Consider the following 25221-nt stretch of genomic DNA (forward strand, 5'->3'; position numbering starts at 1 on the left):
GCTAGGATAGATACTTTAGTAAAGGTGTTTTTAAGGTCTTAAAACGCCTTCTTGTATTTAGGCGTCTAGGTAAAGCGTAGGTATATTTTTCTTCCTTTTATAAAAAGGCCCTTTATTTATATTATTGCTATAAGTAATGCTACTATGCCTAAGAAGTTGTATATAAATTTTTAATAGAAGTTAAAAACAACTAAAAAAGGCTTATACGTCCTTAATATAGTTAGGGGCTTACTATTTAGTAATTATATATATCTTCTTAGGGTCTATACGGACACTCTTAGTAATAATAATTAGTTTAAGGTATTTTACTTTTATAACTAAGAATTTGTACTTCTTTAAATTAATATAAAGTCCTACGTCCCTAAGGCGCTATAGGACCTTTTAAACGTGTTTGGTATACTTAAAAGGGTTATTACTATAAATAAGTATATCGCCTAGGTACGCAGAGTAGAAGTTATTAAAGTAGTTCTATAAGACGTTATTAATATAGCTTTAAAAGGTACCTAGGCTATTATATACGCTAAAGGGCATAATAGTATATTTAAATTAGCTAAAGCGCGATATAAATACGGTTTTTTATTTATTACTTTCCCGTATTTAGAGATAGTTAAAGGCGGCGATAATATTAAGCTTAGTATAGATTTTAGCTTAACTAAGCCGCTTAAGGGTCTTACGTATAAGCGGTACTAGGTATTAGTTTTTAATTATAATAGTATTAAGTCCTCTATAGTTAATATAGAATTAAATACCTCCTTTTAGCTTCCTAGTAAGAAGGATAGGGGTAGCTGCTAGTTATATACTAGGACGAATAAATCCTTCATTAAGGTGCTTATTAATATACTTTTTTATAACTAAGAGTTTATCTTTTAATATTAGGTAGGGTCTCTTATAAGGTAGCATTTTTCCTTATTTAATATTAATAGTATAGTTATTAGGTTAATATAGGGGGAGTATATCTACGCCCTTTTATAAGTATATATTAGTAAAGTTATAATACCTCTTAGGGAGGAGCTTACAGAGTTCTTTGTTAGTAAGTCCTTTTTTAAGCTTTATAAACTTTTTAAAGTCTAAAGGTAAAAGTCCGTAGAGTTCTATAGGGGCGCCGTCTTTTAAAAGGTTAATTATATCTATCCTATTACTATAGAGGACGTAGTCCTATTCTTTATTAAGCTTATATAATTATAATTAGGAAGCTATAGTAATGGTCTAGCCTTTTTTATATGCTATATAGTAAAAGGCTGGGGTACTTATATAGTAGTAGTTAGTTATAGGTAGAGTAATAAGGGGTTCCTTAGGTTAATACCCTAGGGAGTAAATAGAGGCGGCTAGGTTATGTTCTAGGCAAGTCTCTCTATAGTATTTAGAGTTAAAGGTTACTTTTTTTTCTAGTTAATGGCAGGGTTATATTATTTAAGCTAGTTTATTTTAAGGATAATAGGGTAGTTAGTAAGTGGTATAATATAGGCCTAGAGTTCTTTCTAGTGCCTATTTATATCTAAGTAGAGTTATACTATATAGGTAATCTTCTATATAGTATAATTACCATTAGTAAGTTATAGGGTGTAGGCTTTAGTAAGGGGTAAGGCAGATAGATTGTAAGTACATATAAATTAGGTATCTATAAATTTATTAATAGCTTTGCAATTAGTTATAAAACGGCTTTTATATTATTTTTTAGTAGTAGTTCCTATTATAGGTAAAACTATCCATTTCTATCTATTTATTTTTACTAAGTTATCTATTAAGTAAGTCAATATATAGATCCCTCTATCATTAGGGCGTTTTAACCTACAACTTAAAGCTAGAACTTAGCGTTTTCCGCTTTTATATCTAACTCTACCACTATTACTATATCTTTGTCTTATACAGTAATAGTATATAGCAACGTATTTAGTATTTAGGGTATTAGGTTAAGTATTAGGCGGTAGCTACTAAACCCAGTTATTAGGTAGTTTAGGTTATTATAATAGCAGCCTTCTTAATAGTATTTATAGCAGCGTCCTAGTTTCTAAAGTGGCTTATACTTTCTATTTAGGAGTTTTTACGGAAAGGTTAGTATAGAGAGGTTAATATTAGCTCTAGTAGTATTTAAGATAGTAGGCGTTAGGAGCTTAGTATATATAGGTTTAGTAAGTCTAGAGGGCTTTTATAGGGAGGTCTTTAGGTAAGGGTTAGCAGTAGTAATCTAATTTAGTTGTCGTTTAATCTTCTATAAGGCTGCTACTATATTATAAATATTATTATAGTTATAGCTAGCGGCTGCGTAACTAAGGCAATAAGTAACTTTTTTAAGGAGATCTTTTTAGTCTTTAGTATTATCTTAGGCGAGGGCTCTAGTATATTTCTAGAATTTAATATAAAACTTATTAAATAATTTAATAGAGCTTATTTTTAGGGTATGTAGTTTAGCTCGGTTAGTAGCTAGTAGGTTATAGTTATAGTATATTAGGTTAAAATCGTCTAAGACTTCTTAGTAGAACTACTACTTTTAGGGGCTACTAGTCTCCTATTAGGCGAAGAGTCTATTAAATAGTATACCCTTTATTCGCCTAATAATATAGCTAATCTTAGTATCTTCTATAGGAAAAAAGTAGGTACTCTAAGTTAGTTTTTCGCGGATTTATATCTTCTAGTAGCTATATTTCTTACGGTCTCCCTAAAAAACTAGGGGATTAAGGTAGCGTATATTAGACCCTATAATGGCAGCTTAGGTGTAATTATTATAGCTTTTATTATCGCTGCTTTAGTAGGGGTTCCTATTAGGTAAAGCTGCTTAGCGCTAACCCTCTATTAAGTATTAAGTAGGTGAAGTTGCTAGGGGTATAGAGACTTAAGTGGCGTTATATATAGTAAAGAGGTATCTAGCGTTATTATAAATGTGCTTATTAAGCTAAGATTATAGATATTTAATTATGCCTTCTTTTTTAGTAACTGTAGTAATTAGTATAATCTTAGCCTTCTTTAACTATTAGACGTCGCGTTTAGATATACGGAGGTTATCTTTAGTTTCTTAATATATATTATTAGCGAGCGCCTTATAAGCTTATAGGTCTTAGATAATATTGTAATCTTAGGTAGTACGCATTTTAGCTTATATAAGCTTTAGTTAATAGTTTTATAGAAGGCGGTAGTATTTATTAGGTTCTTATACTACTATTTTTATAAATATCTTAGTGTCTTATATTTTTATTTTAATAGGTAATAGCCCTTCTATTTACTTATCCGTAGTTATATAGTTAATAAAAAATAAGATATTATTAGTGTCCCTCTTCTTAAGAGTTAAGGCTAGGGCTAATAAATTGGATTCTTCTAGGATTAATTAGCATTGTAGGTTAAGTATAGGTATTAGATTATTCTTTAGGTTTAATATAGTAGCTAGTAAGGAATATTATCTTACTATTATAGGTTCCTTAAAAGTATAAAGTAAGGTAATTTATAAATACGCTGCTTTTAGTAGCGCCTACAATATTATAAAGATATAGAATTAGTTATAGGCTAAGCGTTAGTAGTAAAAAGGCGCAACGTAATGTTATGGGATAGGGGTAGTAGCTACAGAGCGTGTGTATTCGAGGAGTCTATAAGACGTTGCGCGATCGATCGTAAGGGTCGAGGGCGTAAGGAGGTGATATAACGTATTCTATTAGTAAGCTACGCACATTAGTAAGCTGCGCACCAAAAATCACACCAAAAACCGGAAAATTTAAACCTTAATATCTTAATAATGACTAGGTAATAAATTCTAAAAACTTAATAGGTAATAGACAGCACTTAGAAATAGAGGCTATTAGATTTCTAAGAGCGAAACTTTTAAAATTTTTAAAATATTAAGGAAAAAGGTAAAATTTTATAAATTTGGGGCCAAAAAACTACTATTTTAAAAACTATAAGCTTTTAACATTTAAATTTTTAATAGCCTTTAGATTTAGGTACTGCATATAATATATTAAATTTTTGGAATTTATTACCTAGTCGTTATTAAAATATTAAGGTTCGAATTTTCTGGTTTTTAGTGTAATTTTTAGTGCATAGCTTACTGATAGAATACGTTACCTACGCGTAGCTGACATAAGCTGTACGCGAGTTGTACGCGAGAGCACAGGGCTCTCCTATGGAGGCCCCTGCGGTGGGGTTCCGTAACAGTACTAAAAATTAACTTTAACCTCCAATATGCTTAACTAAGGTTTCTTAAAGTAAGTAGCTCTTCTCTTAACTTAAAAGGAAATAAAATGCTAAATTAAAAATTATAGAGCGTGAAAATGTAAAATACTTATAAGAGATAGTTACTAGTAATAAGGATAAAAGGAAGAAAACTATGCATAAAGTTATTCTCTATAAGAGTAGTTGTTAAGACTAAGGATTTAGAACTAGCTTTAAAAAAGTAAACTCTTTTCCTAATTACTTATAGCAGTAAGGTAAGGTAAGAGTGCGGTAAAAGACTTTTAGTCTCTAAAAGTACTAGCTATTATAGTGCCGAGTATTCCTTAGATAAGCCTTACTTATAATTACTTTACGCATTCGTTATAGAGATAAAGAGAAAAAAGAGAAAGAGTTACTACTTATAGTAATAGGTGTCCTAAGTAACGGCTTACCTATAGAAGGATCTTTATAAAAGACCGTCTTTTAATAGAGCTATAATCCTTAAGATGTAATAAGATTATAATGTAATTAAAAGGGAGGAACGTATATAAAGGATAAGTAGAATTAACTGTAACTATAACGTAATCTCGGTTAATTACCGTTTATAAAGGCTTCCTCTCTTACTTCTTTCCTTCTATTTTCTTTCCTTAAAAGGGTTTAATTAAGCTTAGCTTATACAATCCTTATACTAATAAAGCAGTACGGCGTTATACTGGTATAGCAGGAAACTAGCTATTTATCTTTTAGGAAGCTTAAAGGAACTCTTTTAATAAGTAGTAGCGATTAAGTTGCTTAAATAAAAGGGTAGGAGGACTTTTATGGATAAGAACTCGGCTAATTCTTCCCAAAGATTACCTTTTCTCTACCTACGCTACGGCCTCCTCCTTAGGTGCCTCCTCTCCTATAGGGACCTCTTCTATATTACGTTGCTTTTATTTATACGGCCTTCTAGTCTAACTTCTTTAAGATCTTATATAAGAAACTATTTTAACCTATTCCCATACAGATTGCCTCTTATTTTAGTACCATTAAGTTTATAAAACTCTTTTTTTAATACCATTTTAATCCGGAAGGGACCCTACTATTTTAGCTATAGCTTTTACCACTATAATATATCTTTTGCCTTCTTTATATCCTATACTAGTATAAGCCCCCTAGACTTAAGCTTGCCCTTATAGGTATTCTTTATTAGCTAAATAATAGCGGTATACCCTCTCCTAAGCTTCTTTATTATTTATCTCTTATTACTTAAACTATTTTATTTTTAGAATAATTAACTCTTCTATTATCTTTACCTTATTCTATAGGAGTGTCTACTATATAGGAAGGCAGAGCTTAATTAGGGGTATATATTCTTATCTACAGAGCATTTAAGCTAGTATTATTCCCGTTATTTAGTTAGCCTAAAGTATTTTTATTAGATTCTATACCTAGTCGCCTCTATACTTTACTAACGCTACTACTAAAGGCTAATATCCTCTCTTAACTAGGCCTTATTTTTATAAATAGTAGGCTAATATAACTACTTAATAAATCCTATATATTTCTATAAGAATAGTAACCACATTCTTATTCTCTAGTCCTTTGTCAACAGAGAGTTATCTAAATACTCCCTATCTTAAATAACCTCTTCCTATAGAAATTTTACTACTGCTTTAAATGTTGCATTTATTAGAGCTCTTACCTCTAGCTAGCCTAAAAGGTACTCTTTAGCTATTACTAGATACTACTTTCCCAATTTAGCCGTTAGCGTATAGACAATATCTATTAAGGCCTATTCCTAAAGGGTAGCCGTCTAAGCTAGATATAAGGCTTCCTCTTTTTACTTAGGTAAATTCTTCTAGCACTTAGGACATTCTTTTATATATTTCTTAACTATTTTATAAAGTCCGGGCCACTAATATTATAGTAATACCTTTATATACGTTCCTTCCTTCCCTTAGTATCTATTCTCATTATATATTTATTACACTTCTTCCTTCTAATATTCCTTACTATTTACTACTCTTTATAATAGTACATTCTTCTAAGCAGGAGTTGCTCCTTAATCTTAAATTTAACTACCTTATATTTAAAGCTTTTAAACTCTTTTATATATTTTTTTAAGGTCTTTAAAGCGTTAATAGCTATTATATAATCTTTTAGTATTCTTTAAAGTATATATTATTAAGTAGGCTAATATTTAAATCTTTATTTTGTAGCACTGTCTAGTTTATTATATATACGATACGCCTAAGTTCTAAATCTATAAAGTCTTCTAGGTCCTCCTTAGGCTTATCTTTTAGCTCTCCCTCTTACGCGGGTCGCTGTTACGGCTTATATAAATACTTCTGAACCGAAGCTTATAGAATGCTGTATTACGAAGATACTAAGCTAAAGAGAAGGAAAGGGGTCGCTAGGACCGATGTAACAAATATATAGGGTAAGCCGCTAAGGCGTTAGCTTTGGGCGGGCCAATTATAGGTCGGCAGAATATAGTAAAATTTGGCAGGTAATATACAATAGCGCCGTTACATTACCCCTCTCTTTAAAAGAAAGCCTGCCCTTAGGCTTAGTTAGAAATAGGGTAGTACTAGGCTTATAAACATAGGATTATAAAATAAGATAAGGAGATAAAGGGGATATAAGTACGTCCAGACTAAGTACAAAAGGCAATTATAGGCTAAGTGGAAGCACTAGGCCAGAAAAAGTAGCTACTAAAAGTCTTGGTATAGATCTAACTAATTAAACAACTTTAATCGACGGTTAAAGTTCCTAGATATCTAAAATTTTACGCTATTAGCAGAAAACGGTAGAATATAGTAGAATTTAGCAGATAGCTATATTAGGGCTTTAGGGCGTTTTTGTCCCTATATTCTTCCGGTAACTTATTATCTTTATTATACTAGCATTCTATCTATTCGTCTAGGTACTTTAGGGGTTTAGGTATATTAGGGTATTAGTTATAAAACTCTTTAAGCTTTTAGGGGCAGCTTATAAAGTTCCACGTAGGGTACTAGGTTAGGTTAGGATTATAGCCCTTTTATTAGATATAGTATTTTAGCGTTCCCCATACTATCTTATAGGCCAGTATTTTATTAACCTTCTATTTGTTGTCACCGTTTACTTAAACTAGTAGGGGAGGCTCGTTCTTTTGTCTAGGTAATAGGTTATTTACAGCTTTCTATAACTTATCTAGCAAAAAGATAGGGTAAACCCTAATTAAATCTAGGAGCTTTATCTTATATAAGTTGCCTATCTTTTTAAAACCCTTATACGGTCCTACTATCTAGTAGTCTAGCTTATAGCTAGGTCGTTTAGTCTTCTAATTCCTTATTATAACCTAGACTATATCACTAGGGGCAAAGTCGGGCTCTTAATAGTATTTATTCGCCTACTGTTTTATTAACCTTTAAGCTTTTTCTAGGTTCTTGCGGGCTACCGTCTAAACTTCCTCTAATTATTTAGCGTACTATTAGGCCTTAATATAGGATAGCTTCTCTTATATAGTCTAGGGTTCTTTTAGCCTTTTCTAGTTAAAGCTTATATAGGGTAAGTATCTTATTTCTAACTAAATTGGGGCAAACCCTATAAAGTTATAGGGTAGGGTTGCTTGCGCGTAGTTTATTAAGGGTAATAGTTTAGACTAGTTGTCCTAGAAATAGTTAATAAAGGGCCTAAGCCTCTAGTTTAGGTATTAATTTATAATCTCCGTCTAACCGTCTATCTAGGGGTAATAAGCCGTAAAAAGCTTTAGCTTAATGCCTATGATTTAGGTAAACTTATTCTAAAAGGCTGATATAAAATATAGCCTATAATTAGATATAATAGTATCTAGTAGTCTATAGATTTGGTAGACGTAATAGATATATAGCTAGGCTACCTCTTTAGCATCAATATTCTTATAATAGGGGATTAAAAACGGGCGTTTACTAAAGCGGTTAACTATAACTATAACTATATTATATCCATTACGGTCCCTAAGTAGTTTATAAAAGCCTATAAAGATATATTACTAAAGGCGCTTTAGTATCGGGAGTAGCTTAAGTAGTCCTAGGGTCTTACCCCGTGGGATTATAGCTCTCTAGCAGTCTTTATAGTTCTATATATATTAATTAATATCTATAACTATTCTTAGCTAATAGTAGCGGTAGTTAATAATTTTATAGGTCTTATTCTTGCTAGGGTATACTATAAAGACTTAGTAATAAGCTTCGCGGATTAGTTTAGTCCGTAGATTATTAACATTAGGGACTATAAGCCGCTCCTAGTATAGGAGTAATCCTTTCTCCGTCTTAAAATTGGGGTTTCCTTTTATAGCTTATTTATAGAGGGCCCTTAAGGCGTTAGCCGTACGGTTTACGGTTAGGAGGTAGTTAATTAGCCCTATTAGCTTATCTAAGGACTCCTCTATTAGTACTAGCTCGGTTTACTAGGAGTTTAGCTCCTTAAGGATCCGCGGGTTAAGCTATTCTAGATAAAAAAGGGCGCGTGTCTAATATTAGGTCTTTAGCTTATCCTAAGGTTCTATATCTTATTCTTTTTAGGTTAAAGTATTAGCCTTAAAGTTTTACTTGCTAAAATAATATATAATCGTAAAGAAGAATTAGGAGAGTATTTTAGCCTACTAGGCTTATTATTTAGTAAGCTACTTTATAGTTATAAAGTACTTTAAGGCTTTATAATCTATATATATCTTAATCTAGGAGTTTATACCTTTAAGCTTTACGCGCTATTAGAAGAGTAATTAAATAATAGCTAGTATTTCTTTATTATATACTTTATAGTTACACTTAGCTAGGTCTATTATCTTTAAGAAGAAAGTAATAGGGTACTATTTGCCGTCTAGATGTAATTATAATAGGATTCCTGCTATAACCCTATTAGAGGCATCCGTTTCTAGCATTAATTTAAGGTCTAGGTTATGATAATAAAGGATTAAAGAAGAGATAAGCCGATCCTTTATCTCTTTAAAGGCTTCTATATAGCTATTATTAAAGATAAAAGGTATATCCTTCCTAGTTAGTTATATAAGAGGTTTTACTATAATTCCGTAGTTATAGATAAACTAGTGGTAAAAGTTATCCCTTGCATTGATAAATGCGTCCTCAGAGCTGTGCTCCGTGCGCACCAATTAGGAAGCTGCATGCGCAGGCGGTCGATCGTTCTGCCAGAAAACCAAGGCCTTGTAGATGGGGAGAGGCTTGAGGGAAGGTAGTGGTCCGGGGGGCTGGCGGTGGCTTTTTCGCGAACCGACTTTTGGAAAGAGGATACTGAGTAGGTTGTACAAGATCCATATCATTAGAAATGTAGTTACGAACTATTGTGGTGGTGTAATTAATTGATGAAGTTATCTACGTGAGGAAGTTGATGTTCTTTGATCGTATGCACGGGCCACATCTCTAAGTACACAATCAATGCAAGGGATAAAAGCTAAAGAAGGATTAGATTCCTTTTACTATATAAGGGGGCTTTTAGTTACGGATTACCTTTACCTTTTTAGGGTTAACCTTAATTCCTTCTATAGTTATAATAAACCTAAGGTATTTTATACGTTTTACCCTAAACTTATATTTCTTAATATTAACTTATAAGCCTATGTTTTATAGTTTTTCTAGGATTTTCTTAATATAAACTTAATACTTAAGTTCGTTATCTAAGTATATAAGAATATTATCTAGGTATACCGTGCAGAATTCGTTAAGGTAATTAAAAAGAATATTATTTATATACCTTTAGTACATAGCCGGTCCGTTTATTAGTCTAAAGGGAAGAACTTTATATTTATAGGAACTATAATAGGTACAGAACGTTGTTAAATCTTTAGATATAGGGTTTATCCTAATTTGGTAAAAAGCTTAGCGGATATTAAGTTTAGTAAAGATCTTTACCTAACTTAGATGTATAAGGGTCTTATTAATCAAAGGAATAGGATACTAGTCCTTTTAAGTAATAGTATTTAGCTTTTAATAGTTAATATAAAAATAAAGGCCTTTATTAGGCTTTTTTATAAATAAAATAGGGGAAGTAAAAGGGGCTTAACTTAGCTTTATAAACCCTTTATCCAGGTTATTAATTAAATACTGCTTAATTACTTTTAGCTTATCTATTAATTAATAGTAGAGGGGGCTATAGCCTAGCAAGTTATTAGCTTCTAATTAAATCTTATAATTATACGTCTAGTAAGGGGGTAACTTATCTAATACCGCTTTTAAGAATATATCCTTATAATCTATATAAATAGTAAAAAGGAGGTATTTAACTAGTTCCTTATCGGTTTCCTTAGCTAGCCTTTCCTCTTTATTATTAATAATTCGGTTAATCTTATATAGGCTTATTATAAAGACCTTATTATCCTTCTAGTATATATTAAAGTGGAACGCTATAGCGCTAATTACGGTAATATTTATAGTAGGGGGTTGCCTAATAATAGGGGTATATATAACTTTAGGGACTTTTAGGGTACTAGCATTATTATTACTCCTTTTAGCTCCTGTTATATCTTTTAGAGGTTATCCCTTATATCCTACTAATACGTTCTTTTCTATACCGGTTAGATCTATACAATTTAGACGTTATCTACGTTACTATCTATCCTACTTCTATATATAAAGTCCTTTTTAAATATAGCGCTTTAGAAGAGTATCTTTATTAATATAAAGTTCTTTCTAGCTTTATAACAGGCGTCTTCTTAGGTAAAGGCTAGGTTACAGGCCCGGACATTCTACTAGTAGGTAGGGTTAGCCCTTACAGCTAGTATCTTACGGTTAGTTTAAATCTCCCTAATAAAGGAGGGCAACCTTAGTCTATCCTCCGGCTAGATAAGCTATCCCTATTATATATTTAACTAAATATTAAAATAGGACATCTATTTTTGTTTAAGGATTATATTATAGGACCCTAGGTCTAGGATATAAAAGGGGATACTATATTAGCGTTATTTATTAAAAGCAATATATAACTTTAGGACGTAGGTAACGGGCTAACCGGCTTAGCCATTATAGCCTTTTACCTAAATAGGCTTCTCTAGTTAAATAGCTTCTGTATTTAGAAACTTAGTAATATTATTTATATAGGCAGTATTTATAAAGGCAAAGCTATTTACTCTAGTGTTAATAAGGGCGGTTATATTAACTTTATATTTATTTTAAGATACTATATATAGAACCGTAAAATGCTTTCTACCTATTAACTAACTAAGATTAATCTCTTTAAGATTAATAGGGTATCCTAGGGGGGAGTTTTTCCCTAGGGTTCTTCTTTTCCTAACTTATTAGACGTTTCTCCTTCCTCTATTTCCTTAATATTACCTATATTCTTTAGCCGCAGGTAGAATAAGGTAAAGTAACCCTACTTATTATAGTTATAGTATATAGCCGAGGTAGGGTTAATTAGAGTATTGCGGCGAATACTAGTTAATAGCGTAGTACGTAACTAGTTGGGCAAGGCTTACTAGTGCGTAGTTATAACTACTTTTAGTATAAGAGTAGTTATAACTTATCTTCCTACTCTAGTACCTATAGGTATAGCTAGCGAGTTCTAATTATTACGGAGTCGCTTCTGCTAATTAGGGTAGGCGTTAATCCGCTTTAGTTTTAAGTTTAATAATAGGTAATAAGCTGCAAGTCTTTTATTAGTTGGTAGGTTATTTAAGGTTACAGCAATCTTTTCTTATAGCTGGATTATTAGCTTATTATATAGGTCTAATTAGTAGTTCTTAAGGGGAACCTAGCCTTCTTTTATAAGGTATAGGAATTAAGTCTAAAATTTAGTAAAGGGTTAGTTTAGTTTTATTATTAGGCAATTATAGTTATAACGGGCATCCTATACTTTATTTAGGTTAACATAAATAACTACTAAGTGCTATATTATTTTATTAATAGATATAAATTAGATAGGGGAATTATCCTTAAACTTGGCTTAAAGGTGCCGCTAGGCGTCCCCAGTGGTTCGGCTAAAGAGGTAGAGTATTTTAGCTTCTTTAGAAAGGAAATAGTTATAGTTAACGCGGAGCTTTCCTTATACTTAAATCCTCCAATTTTTAAAGGTAGGGTTTATCCTATTAGATAGTAGTTAGGGGTTAAGGAGCTTAACGGACTTTAATTACTTTATTATTATATCCGTACTCCCTAGTATATTATATTTAGTAGAGTAAATAGGTTAGCTAGGGCTTTANNAANGGGAAGNTNGGCTATTTTATAGGGCNNTAAGGCTNTNTAGGATCTCTTATANGGTCTCTTATATATTTCTTACTTTAAGATAATCGGCTTTCTAGCTGGCCGTAAGGGCGCGAATCTACTCGCGTACGTCTATAATGTTATTATTATCTTTAATTTCTAATCCTAATTAGGTCTTGGGTTCCTCTTAGGTAAAGATAACTCTCTTAAATAAGCTTGCTTTAGGTGCCATTATTAGCTTCTTAGGTTTTATCAGTATTATATGCTTTAGTTTTAATTCTAGGGGTATAGGTCTAGTCCTATCTAGCTTATAAAGTAGGATATTATCTAGGCCTTCCCAGGCGGTATAGAGTTGTTTTTTAGTGTCTAAGTATAGCGCGTTGATACGTTATTATAGATAAAGTTTCTTTTAGGGTAGGATATTATTAAGGCCTTCCTAGGCAGTATAGAGTAAGCTTAGTATAATATTACGGCTTGTATAAATGCTTCTAAACCAAAGCTTATAGAATGCTGTATTACGAAGATACTAAGCTAAAGAGAAGGAAAAGGGGTTGCTAGGACCAATGTAATAAATATATAGGGTAAGCCGCCAAGGCGCTAGCTTTAGGCGGGCCAATCGCAGGTCGGCAGAATTTGGCAGAATTTGGCAGGTAACGTGCGATAGCGCCGTTACAGTCGCTAGGATAAGCTATCTACTACACTATTCTTCTTTCTAGGTATATATTACACATTAAAGTCCTATAACTAAATCCACGCTAACTAATAAGTTATTAGTAATCTAGGTGGATCTATTACTAACCTATTAAGCTAGGATACTAGGGTATTAGTATCTATTTTAACTATAAATTATACTTTATATAGCCAGACTTAAAACTTCTTAAGCGCGTAGAGTAAAGCCCTGCATTTAAGCTTTCCAAAGTTATACTTCTATTCCCCCTTTGACTATATTATATAAAAACGTTAGAATATATAGTAGGTAAGTATAGCTCTAAATTTAAGATATCTATATAGAAGCAGTAATAACACTAAATGCTCCCACCCTTCTACCGCTTCTACCCTTCTTCCTACCTATCTTACTACCTACTGCTCTACCTACCCTACCTTTTCCACGGCTAGTACGGCTTAAGTAAGGCTTAGGAGCCTATATGGGTAAAGCGTATACTTAGTTAGCTAAGCGGTACTTACTATACGCGTACCTAAGACTTCTATTAGTATAAAAGGCTAAATAATATACCATATACTAATCCCCGCGTAGTATACTAGGTATAAGCCGCTAGGGCTAGCTCGCTATATAGACTATTTATTATACAGGTATAAGCCCCTTATGATAGTAAGACTTTAGGCTATTCTATAAAGCCTAGCCCTAATAACTAAACTATCCGGCAGTGGCATTAATAGTAGTAACATTTATTAAGTCGAGTAAATGCTAGTAGGGGACGGGATGCCAATAGTAGTAGCAGTAGGAGTTAGCGCAGGGCCAGAGAGAGGAGTAATAGTAGTAGTGGTAGTAGTAGCAGTGGCTCTAGAAGCATAATTAACAGTAAAACGCTAGTGTTAATATAATATAATATACCTAGGCCCGCCGGCAGGCCCGCCGCATTTAAGATTCTTCTTATCTAAGAAGGAATATCCCACATATCTTTAGAGCTGGCTACTTAATAAGAGTATAAGGGGCAAGATAAGCGGCCGGATAACGCCGGCGTAGAGGATAGTAGTTGTAGAGGCTGTAGAGGCTGTTACGGAGGCCGCTATAGAGGTAGTAGAGGAAGCGGTAGAAGCTATAGTGGAAGCTAAAAAAGAGGAGTAGATTTAAAAATCTCATTAAGAATATTATTAAAGTTAAACTAAGTATCTAATATTTTAATAAGCTTATAGGTAAAGCTATAGGTTAATTAAATCTAGCTACTTTTTAAAAGGGAAAGTAATATATAAACACTAATCTAATTATAGTAGTAAATAATAGAAAGCTAGTGTGGAAGGGCAAAGCCTAACACTTAAAGATAATACTTAATTAAGCATTATAAGGGGAATAGAACTAGATAAGTCACACTAAAGAGGTAGAAGAATAACTAGAGGGTAAGTTGGATTTTTTTAGGATAAGGTTAAAGCCTAGGTTGCTTCTATAATATATATAACCTTAAGCCCCCTATATATAATAAAAAATAAACTAAAATAACTAAGGAGCGTTCTATACTGCTATTTTACTACTTCTACCTAAAACATTATCCCCTAACGTTTCTTTATAGACCCTATTTAGTAGGTAAAAAACGCTTAAAAATAGAAAGAAAAACCTAACACCTAGTATACCTTTAACTCCTCTAAAGCTACCTACACCCCTTCCTTATTTATCGCCTCTGTTTTATATTATCTACGCCTTCCGCCTTAAGCTCTACATTTATATTATCCTATATATTAATAACACTAACCTAGAGTTTTAAAAACACCTTTTTACAGATAGTATTTATTTCCGCTTATATTATCTTCCATATAAAAGGTTAGAGAACACTAGGATTAATTATCTATTCTTCTAAAGCAGTACCCTTTTTTAAAATTGATAAAGGTGTTAGGCGCTATAATACTGCTAGCTTATTAGTATTCTCTAAAGTATTAATAAATGCCGGCGAATGTTTAGAAGCAGCATTTTACAAGCTATCTTCTTTAAGCTTACTTATATCCTTTAGCTTCTAGTTAATTTCTATAGGCGCTACTTTATTATTAAAGATATTAGGACTAAAGTTTAGCGCAGTAGTACTAGCGCCCTAAGGCGTAATAGCCCTAGCCTTGCCTTTAAAATAGCCTTCGAAACTATAATCAGTTAGTAAAAAAGTGCTAAAAGTTATACTAGCTAGGTTATATTTATATTCTAGATCTAAAACTAAGTCTTTAGGATATTCTAGGTTATCTACAGAACGCTTACACCCTTATTCTTTTACTAAAAAGTAAGACTTTACCCTAAATACCTCTTGCTTAAATTCCTTTAGCTTTCTAAAGCTTTTATAAACAGCCTTAGCAACATGCGTTCTATATCTTTCCTAAAATACTTTATATTTATTATTTAATAAAGGATCTAGAATTAACTATTACTCTCTTCTTACTTAAGGGTCGTCCAATAAAAGTCTCCTAACTAAAGCATTTAAAACAGCGCTCTTTGCCTATAGCTGTATATAGGCCAAAAACTTATATAGAGGAGCGTCAGAAATAGGTTCGCTAGTAGGAGTTAAAACTAGGGGAAAAGCGTTTAGATTTATCTATATAACGGCCTACTAGCTCTTAAGCTTAGGAATCTTTAATCTCTTAGTATTTAGTAGGATTATAATTAAGTCTAGTATAATAATTAAGCGACTTAATATTACTTAAGAGGCCCCCTATATAACAGTAGCTTTTATAAACTGCACTTTACCAGTCCTTAACGCAATAGGCATCTAGTTAAGCTTAAACTTCTTAGCATTAGCTTTAGTCCAGGTAGTTTCCATATTCTTAATACGCCCTCTACTATTAAGTTCCCTACGTTCTTAAAGTAAGCCTACCTATTTTAGTATATACTAATATATACTAGGTAGGAACTCTATATAAGACTAACTCCCCTTATTAATTAAGAAGATATAAGAACAAAGCCAGCTTTCTCTAGAATCTAGCCCTTCTTTATATACTTACAGAAGGTTAATTTCCAAGTTCCGCTTTTTAGGGAGATGGCCACTAAGGAACTAGAGTATATAGCTTAAATATATAATAAAACGAGTAGCGCTATTAGCGCGTAAAGCTACTATATGCTAGTAGTGCTCTAGATTCATCTAAACTACCTACTATAGTAGAAAATAGCATATAGTCTAAAGGATACCGCTATTTTCCTCTTTAGCGGTCTTACGCAAATAATACGCGTATATATTAAACTCCTTTTTAAAAATATTTAGAATTCTAGTATCTTTCTACTATTTAAATAAATTGGCCTAGTATATTCTAAGCAAGTCCTATTTTATCTCCCCTTTTAAGCCTAATATAAGCTTCCTTAACCTTATATAAGCCACTTAATAATTACTAAGTTATATAGTAAAATAAGCGTAAATCCTAAGACTATTATTCGCATACTTGGGACAACTATCCCTTTTAAACTAAAAATAAGAGCTTTTGGCTATCTAAAGAATATTAATAGTATTATAGTTCTTAAAGACTAAGTAAATTCGCAAATATAAATTTATAGAAAAAGTACTAGTATCTAGTCCTAGCAATCCTACTATTTTTTAAAGATATATCCGGTATAACGCGCGGACCTTTATCCTATTTCCTTACTAGGCTATAATAAACCATTATAAGATAGAAGAGACACCATCTTTTAATTCTTTCTTTAAATTAAAAGCCTTTATTAATTTAATTAGTGTTTTAGAATAGCACAAGCTTTTTATTTTTTAATTCGGCCGTAGTTTCCTAACAATTACCTCTCTATTAGCTTTAGCAATTATAGCTATCTTTCCCTTTTGTTTATTAGCTTTACTAGAAGCTAAAGGTTCCATAGGTCCTCTTTTTAGCTTCTTTTTAGGAGATTTCTTAGAAGCTTTTCCGGCCTTATGTTTCCGCAAGGAGCTAGCAATAAAGATATCTTCTAAAGACGTAGATTTATTAAATTTAAAGTCCTCTCTATTAGCTTTAGGAACCTTACCTTTAAACAAAAATAGAATGCACAGCATCTTTACGTTTAAGCCTTTAACCTCTTTAAAAGGTACTAATAAAGGTCCTAGAGTAACTAGCTCTAGTATAAATCCCTCTCCTTTAGCTTTAACGGTTAAGACTAATACTAAAAGCTTATAGCCTTAGCTTAAATAACGGGTAAGCCTCTATTTTTTAACTAGCTCCTTATTAACTTCTAGTCTAAATTTATAAGTATTAAGGAAATCTAAGGGTATTAGGTATAGAGTCCTCAAGATCCTAGCCCTTAAGAGTTTTAGGCGGTTTAGTATTATATTATTAACTATCTTTAACGCATCCTCTCTAGCGATCTCGCTCTTTTTAGCTTAATTAATAAGGATATAAATACTTTTTAGTGCGTAATATATATAGAAGAGCTTATAGGGACCTTCTAAAAGCTCCTCTCCTACTCCTTTTTAACTATATCCCGTACTATCTTAATCTTATTAATCTTATAAGTAATCTTAGAAAGCTTCCTAATATCTATAAAGGTATTTTCCCACTCTTTACTTTTTAAGTTTCCTTTAAGCTCTCTATCCCTTTTAATCTTAATTATAGCATTTTTCGCAGCCTTGATAATATTATACTCCTAGTTTAAAATAACCTATATAAAACTATAATAAATATTTACGCGCTAATTAACTAGGTGGCTTTAGGCAGCTTTAAGAATAGCCTTTATTATCTACGCCTTTTCTTAGTATGCGAGGGCTATTAACCGAATAGTAGGAGGTAGAGGCATAAAAGGCAAAGGCGGCGGCTTTTCTTTTAAGCGGAGTTCTATAGTTCTAGGCATTTTTACAGTAAAATTCCGTGTGCGTAACGGGCAATTTAAGAGAAAAGTAATAATAGTACCTTTTTAACGCGAAGAAAGGTAAATAGGCGCGTATAATTAAATGTCGGTATACATGCTTTAATTAACATGCATAAATATCACTGTATTGCGATACGTATGCGGTGTTAGTTGTTGGATAATTGCTTGTTTTCTAATGCAGTGTTGATAGTATATATACGCGTCTCGCGTAGATTACGTGCTCTATACACGTGATATAAATATATATACTAACACTAGAGCAACTCTAAAAAGAAACCAAATCGTGCTATTCCCGTTGTTCGTAGCATATACGCAATAACTAGCTCTTCCGTCCATAACACGCAATAGCTATAACGGCGCTAGGGCCCGTTATATACCACATTCCGCCGACTTCTGCCATGCTACCAAATTCTGCCAAATTCTGCTATATTGCCAAATTCTGCTAAATTCTACCGAGTTGCCAAATTCTACCGAATTCTGCCGTGTTATTAAATTCTGCTAAATTCTGCTAAGTTGCCGGATTCTGCTAAATTCTGCTATATTACTAGCCCTGACTTCACTAGCGCCTTAGTAGCCCCCGCGTCTACCTTCAGTAATACTAAACTAAAGTTAAACCCGTTCGCTTAACCTACTCTATAGCCTATAATTTAACTTAATTTATATTAATAAGTTATAATAGTGCCGTATAAGGCTTACCCTTTATTATAGCATCTATAGGGTTAGTGTCTCCATTAATCTACTTAACTTTAGTAATCTGTCTCCGCTTATAAGCTTAGTAGAGGTACATTATATTAATTATTAAGCGTTTCTCTTACGTAGTTCCTAGTTAGACAAGATAGTTATATAAAAACTTTAAATTAGTATAGAGAATAAGTAGTAGGTTAACCTATAAGATCTTATCTAATATAGATTTAATTATAGCGCCTATATTAAAACTATGTGCTATACTATATAATTCTAAGGCTAATATACTCCTAGTAACTCTTTTGCACTTAGTTAAGAACTAATAAATAATATTTGCCTTATTTAAGGCGTCCGCTAGTATAAGTATATAGCTAATTTACAAAAATAGGTCCTTATTATTGGCGAAGGAAGCGTCTATAAATACTAGGAGTTATAAGGTATTAATATCTAGCTTAATAAACTTTAAGCCTCTATTTACGTTCTTAATCTGCTAACTTAATTACTTATTAAGACTCTTTATATTATCTTTAACTGGGTTAATTACCTAGGTAGTAAAGGATAGATTAAATAAGGCCTCTAGTTAACAAATAGACGCAATATATACACCTTTAGCACGTTGGGCGATATACTAGTCTTTTAGTGTTAAAGTATAAGTAGCTCCTTTTAAGCTAGTACTCGTAGCTAGTTTAGTACTAATTAGGGCTAAGGTTTTTGCATTACCACTCTTAAATAAGGGTAATTCTATCCAGAATAAGTTAAATAAGGCCACTATTAAATTTAAGGGGTATATTAACCGTAAGTTACTTACGCTCCTTAACTATAAACTTTGCCTTATATAGCTCGTTCTGCTCTACCTCTATAAAGGTCTTATCTGCCAAGAATAGGGTATTATTAGTCTATAGGCCCATAATACTAAAGGGTTTATTGCTTTGGAGAAGGCAAGGGTCGTATATGGATTAGTCTATATATAGCTGCTATATATAATACAAATAGTAGGTCTTAAACTAGTAGTTACTAGCTTCTGGTACTCCGTATAAAGGCTTTAGTACCTTTAAAACCGTATCCTTACTAATTCCAAGTTCGTTTTATAGTTTACGAGGTAGGCGTATATAGAATTTACAATTTAGGTTTATAGTGGACTGTATATAGGCTTATAATATATCCCGCAGGTAGAGGCTGTATAGCCCTATAGCGGCTATATATAGGATAAGTTGCTAGCTAACTTACTAAATAGTTAGTAATTAAGTTAATACGAGCTCTTTCTCCTGGTTATTATACGCCTATATAACTAGTCGAGACTTCTTAAAGGCCTTATTAGTACCTAGGTTTTTAATTTTGTCTATAAAGCGTAAGTTAAAGAGTTATATACCTTAGGGTATATTTACGAGCTTTATAATCTTAAATACTCCTTTCTTAAGTAGACTGGTAAGTTCCTTTTGCCGGGAGGCGCTAAATTAAGTAATATTATCTTGTAAGTAAGTTGTAATATCTGCTATAGCTATAAGCAGGGGGTACTTACGTGGGCAACCTTGGCCTTATTTTAGTGCTAGTTAAGGGGCAGCTTCCTAAAATAGAGGCGCAGGTTTGTTAATTCGCGTGGGTTTTACGTGCTCTACGGCGTTATAGATAGGAGGCTCCTCGGTTAGTTCTAGTTATAGGTATAGTTTAATAACTATAGATTGGAAAGATATAGGTTTATTTAATAACTTAACTATATATATTTCTCCTTTAACCGTAAGTAGGTTATATAGTCCGTCCCAGTGTCTAGCTTGGCCTATATTTCCTTCTCTCTATACTAAAACGGGTGAGTTTAGTGGTAGGTCGTATACTACGTTAGTTTTAGGTCCGTTGCGCATATTTAGGGCGTCTATAATTTAACGTTTAGCTTATAGTTTCTAAATTTCTGCCATAGCCTTCTTAATTGCGTTTACTCACTATATTACTAATGGTAATAGTGTATCTAATTTAACCATTTAAAGGTATGCGCTAAATACTAATAGTGTATGGACTAATCTATCCGGGCTAGTGGTGTTATTAATAGCCTTAAACGCTATTTATAGTGCTATATCTTTGTTAATATTAGGGATCTTAACGGTAATTATTTAATATGCGCGTTGTAGCAGTCCGTGGTATTGTTCTACTATACTAATAGAGTTATAGGCTTTAATTGGAATTCCTTTTATATTAATACCTATAGTACTTACGTACTATTTAAATTCCTTACTAATAAAGTTCTTACCTATGTTATGTGTAACTAGATCTAGTGGTCCTAAATATATATTAATCTAGCATATCCGTAACACATCCTATATATATTTAGCGCTTATATTCTATAACTACCTACTAGCTTAAAAGCGTGTTCCCTTATTAACTATATATAATAACGGGCTTCCGCTAATGTATATAATGTTAACGATAATATAGTAGTTAAAATTAATGTTATCCCGTAAGGTAAAGCGGAACCGTCCTAGTAACTTCCCGTACTTTTGGCAATAGTAATAGTACTTAGTAAGATATTTAAGAGTCTTCTTATTAGTATCGTGGCTAGCTTAGTTTAGTACTTTTTATAGCCTTTTAACTAATAGGTGGCTAAACCGATGGTGTAATTGTTATAGTTCCGTGTCTATTAGGTAGTAAGGGTTTAAATTAAAAAATTCCAAAAGATAAGTTTATAGAGAAGTGTTCCATATAAGGAAGGGGTGGCTAAACCGTTATACTACTAGCACTTCCTTAGTATGGGTGACGAGGACATTCTTAAGGTTATTATAGTATACCTATAGCTTATCTATATCTGCTAGGCAGAGTAGGAATAGTATATCGGCTTAAATAATATAAAACTGTATCTCGCCTATTAGACTATTAATATATATAGTTCTAATTAAGAAAGCAGTACCTATTCCGAACTGTATATTAACTTAGCCCTTTATTAAGGTGTCTAATTTTATAGATAAGTCCGTAGTTTATAGTGCCTAAAATTGTTTATAACTAGCCGTAGACTTTCTTAAAGCTTCTATATCTATTATAATGCCTATAAATACGGTTAAGGTGTATTATAATTTAGCGTTAGCACTGTATACGAAAGGATCAGTGCTTAGAGCGGTTATAGCGGTTTCTATTATATCTACCGCTATTAGTAAGTAGGTAAAGGCTTTATTGGCCAGCTCTATGCTTATAAGGGTTACTTTATTAGGTATAAGGTCTCTAAAGGTTATAAAGTAGGTAGTAGGAGGTTGCTTTAGCTCTTTTAAACTAAGTTTAGATCTAATGTCTATAATAAACGTTTTAAAGATCTTATTAAAGTCCTCTAAATCCTTACTATTATCTCCTTCGCAGTTAATAATATACTACTTAAAGCGTTCTTTAAAGCGGTTGTTAAACTGTCTTTTAGTTTAATTGCTAAAGCGGCTTTTATATTCCTCCTTAGCCTTATTACGTTCCTCCTCTATATATCTCTATAAACGGCAATCCTCTTTCTAGTAGATATAGTAACGTCCCTTAGATCTGCAGTTACTATTAGATTATCCGTATATTTAGTTACGGCTAAGATTTTAGTTGTTTTAGTTGCGATTTTGGTTATAGTAGCGGCAATCTATAAAGAAGGTAGTATATACTTCTTAGCTAGGGTGTTCCTTCTCCTATATAATAATTAAAGACTATAATTTATTAATTAACTAAGATAAGTCTTTTCTAGGGTTTAAGACGGCAATTCTATAGGTAAGAACTCCCTAGTAAGCCATAACTAGTTTATTAGTAAGAAATAGTGGTATTTAAAATTTAGGGTTAATTCTATGCTGCTGCTTATATAGCTTATTAATTAATAGCTAAAGACACTAGTATATAGGCTTGTTAGTATTTGCGTTGATAATGCCTTATAGTGTAATTGCGTTCTATTCCGCAAGGTTCTTTTTATAAAACTTAGGTTCTTTAAAGAAGTTCCGTATATAGGTGTATGCTTTTAGGTATATTCTAGCTAAAAGGGTACGGTTATAGTAATAATCTTATGTGAGTCTCTTTAGCATAGTAGGGAATGCAATTATATAATCGTCTAGTTATAGGCCAGCTCTTCTATAGATGTCTTTAAAGATAGTTAATTTAAAATTAAAGCTTTCGCTAACTCTATTATATTTCTGGCTGTCTATATATATTTTTGCCACTATAGTAGCCTTTTTACTGTATAAGGCTGTTCCTCCTACTTCTAGGTCTAGTTGCTGCTATAGGGTAGATTGCAATAGGGTATGCTGCTATTAGTTAGGTTGCTAAGGGTTATACTAAAGGTAATACTGCTGTTAGGTAGTAGTTGGCGCAGTTTACCGGGGTATAGGTGTTATAGGGGTAGGTGTCTATATTCCAGGCGGTATTAAAGCTATAGCTGTAGGCTAAGTTAATTCTAGGCTAGTAGCTAAACCTATAGCCAGACTGTCGCGGGTGGGATTAAGTTGATCTCGTAAGCTTCTAGTGTTTAGCGGTCCCTTTATCTTATTAATAGCTGCTATAAGGTCCTTGTTTGTCTATTCGCGTTATTCTTCTTCTTAAATAATATTAAATAATATATTAGAGAGGGTAATTCTAGTATTATGCTTAGCAACACACACTCCTCTTTTAAGTAGGTATTTTTATAGCTTGGCTCTAGTATCCAAACGCATCTTTTAAAAGTCTTCTAGGGTGAACTCCTTAAATTCTTCTTGAAATATAGTCTATAGGGTATTATCTAAGAAGTCCTCCTTCTTATGTATATAAATCTTTGTTTCCATAAACTCCGCTAGTTTGTCCTTTATAGTCTCGCCTAAATTAATTCTACCGCCGTATTTCCTGACCTTTACAGCCTATTCTTGTTCCTCTGCTAATGCTATAGTTGTAGGTATAAGGGTAGGTATAAGAGTTAAGGTTAAAGTTAAGGTTGGGGTTAAGGGTTGTGTATACGTTCTTTATAGCCGTTGGGCCTATAAAGTATTCTTAGCAAGACTGCTATTCTCTTAGTAATCTGTTGTATTGGCTATAAGGCCAGTATAAATTCTCTTAAGCTTAAGGGAGGTTGTAATCTTCTTTAAGTAAAGATATAATTCTCTAGGCGATCTAACACGTTAGTAGTTAAGCTAATACGTGGTCTCGAGCTTTAAGGGTAATGTAGCTTTCTCCTTTAACTGAAATAGGGCGATAACTCTGCGATTTAACGCGTTAGCAGTTAAGCTAATACGTGGTTTTGAGCTTTATTATTGCGTATTTCCTAATCTGTACGTCTACTAATTAGTGTTGGTATACATACTTTAATTAACGTGCATAAATATCACTGTATTGCGATATGTATGCGGTGTTGGTTATTGGATGATTGCTTGTTTTCTAATGCAGTGTTAATAGTATATATACGCGTCTCGCGTAGATCACGTGCTCTATACACGTGATATAAATATATATACCAACATTAAATAAGATAGGATAATAAAATAACAGGAAGTTAAAATAAAGATCTTATAGTATTTACCAAAAAGGTAAATTAAAATAGTCATTACGTAAAATCTTAAGATGTTAAGGAACTTTAACCAGTAATTAAAGTTATTTAATTAGTTAGATTTTCCTTACTAGGACTTTATATAACAATAACATTAACATTAACAATTTTTAAAAGAATAAATAAGACTTAAATAATATTTAACTCTAATATCCGGTATGCTTAACTAAGACTTCTTAAAGTAAAGTAGCTCTTCTCTTAACTTAAAAGGAAACAAAAATATTAATTTAAAAATTATAAAATATAAAAATGTAAAATGCTTATAAGAGATAGTTATTAGTAATAAAGGTAAAAGGAAGAAAACCGCGCTTGCAGTTATTCCTTATAAGAGTAGTTATTAAGGTAGAGGATTTAAAACCAGCTTTAAAGAGCTAAAAAAAATTTCTAATTCCTTATAGTAGTAGGATAAGGTAGGAGTGTAGTAGAAGACTTTAATCTTTATAGTTACTTTATATATTCGTTATAGAGGTAGAAAAAAAAGTAAACAAGTTACTACTTATAGTAATAGGTGTCCTAAGTAACAGCCTATTTATAAAAGAATCTTTATAGAAGACTGCCTTTTAGTAGGGTTGTATAATCCTTAAGACGCGGTAAGATCGTAGTATAGTTAAAAGGAAGAAACGTATATAAAGGATAGGTATAAAGAAACTCTTTTATAAGTAGTAACAATTAAGTTACTTAAATAAGAGGGCAGGAGGGCTTTATAGACAAGAACCTAGCTAATCCTTCCTAAAAACACCTTTTCTAACAGCTAATATCACTTTATGCTATACCAAAGTTTAGCCTAATTTTACTTTTTATAGAATGCAGAGTAAATCCCCTCCCCTACCTAAGAATTTAACTATCCCCTAGTTAAAGCGTTTATACTTACTCCTATTAAATATTAACAGCTTAGTTATTACTACCTCTTATATTAACCTCCTCCTTTATAAGGCTTCGTCTAGTTCTTATACTCACTTCTACGCCCGCGTCTATTATAACGGTAGTTTAGTTATTAATTTCTCTACTTATACTACAGCCTCCTCTTTAGGTGCTTCTTCTTCTATAAAGACTTCTTCTATATTATAGTTACTTTTATTTATACGGTCTTCTGGTCTAATCCCCTTAGGATCTTATATATAAAACCGTTTCAACCGATTCCTATATAGGGTGCCTCCTATTTTAGTACTATTAAGGTCCTTAATTTTATAGAACCCTTTTTCTAACGACCTTTTAATCTAGAAGGGGCCTTGCCATTTTAGCTACAG

At 32.3% G+C, this 25221-nt stretch overlaps 1 protein-coding gene across 1 annotated transcript; it reads right to left on the minus strand.

Annotated features, from left to right (window-relative positions):
• Positions 1–231: 231 nt before the first annotated feature.
• On the minus strand, positions 232–465 carry K441DRAFT_560060 (uncharacterized protein; the record flags this gene model as incomplete). Its single annotated transcript, XM_067643481.1, is given in 2 exon segments — positions 232–369; positions 388–465. Coding segments are annotated over 2 exon segments (216 nt in total), but the record flags the coding sequence as incomplete, so codon positions are not given.
• Positions 466–25221: the final 24756 nt, after the last annotated feature.

This window comes from Cenococcum geophilum (genome assembly GCF_001692895.1).
Source record: "Cenococcum geophilum 1.58 unplaced genomic scaffold K441scaffold_20, whole genome shotgun sequence".
Classification (NCBI taxonomy): domain Eukaryota; kingdom Fungi; phylum Ascomycota; class Dothideomycetes; order Gloniales; family Gloniaceae; genus Cenococcum; species Cenococcum geophilum.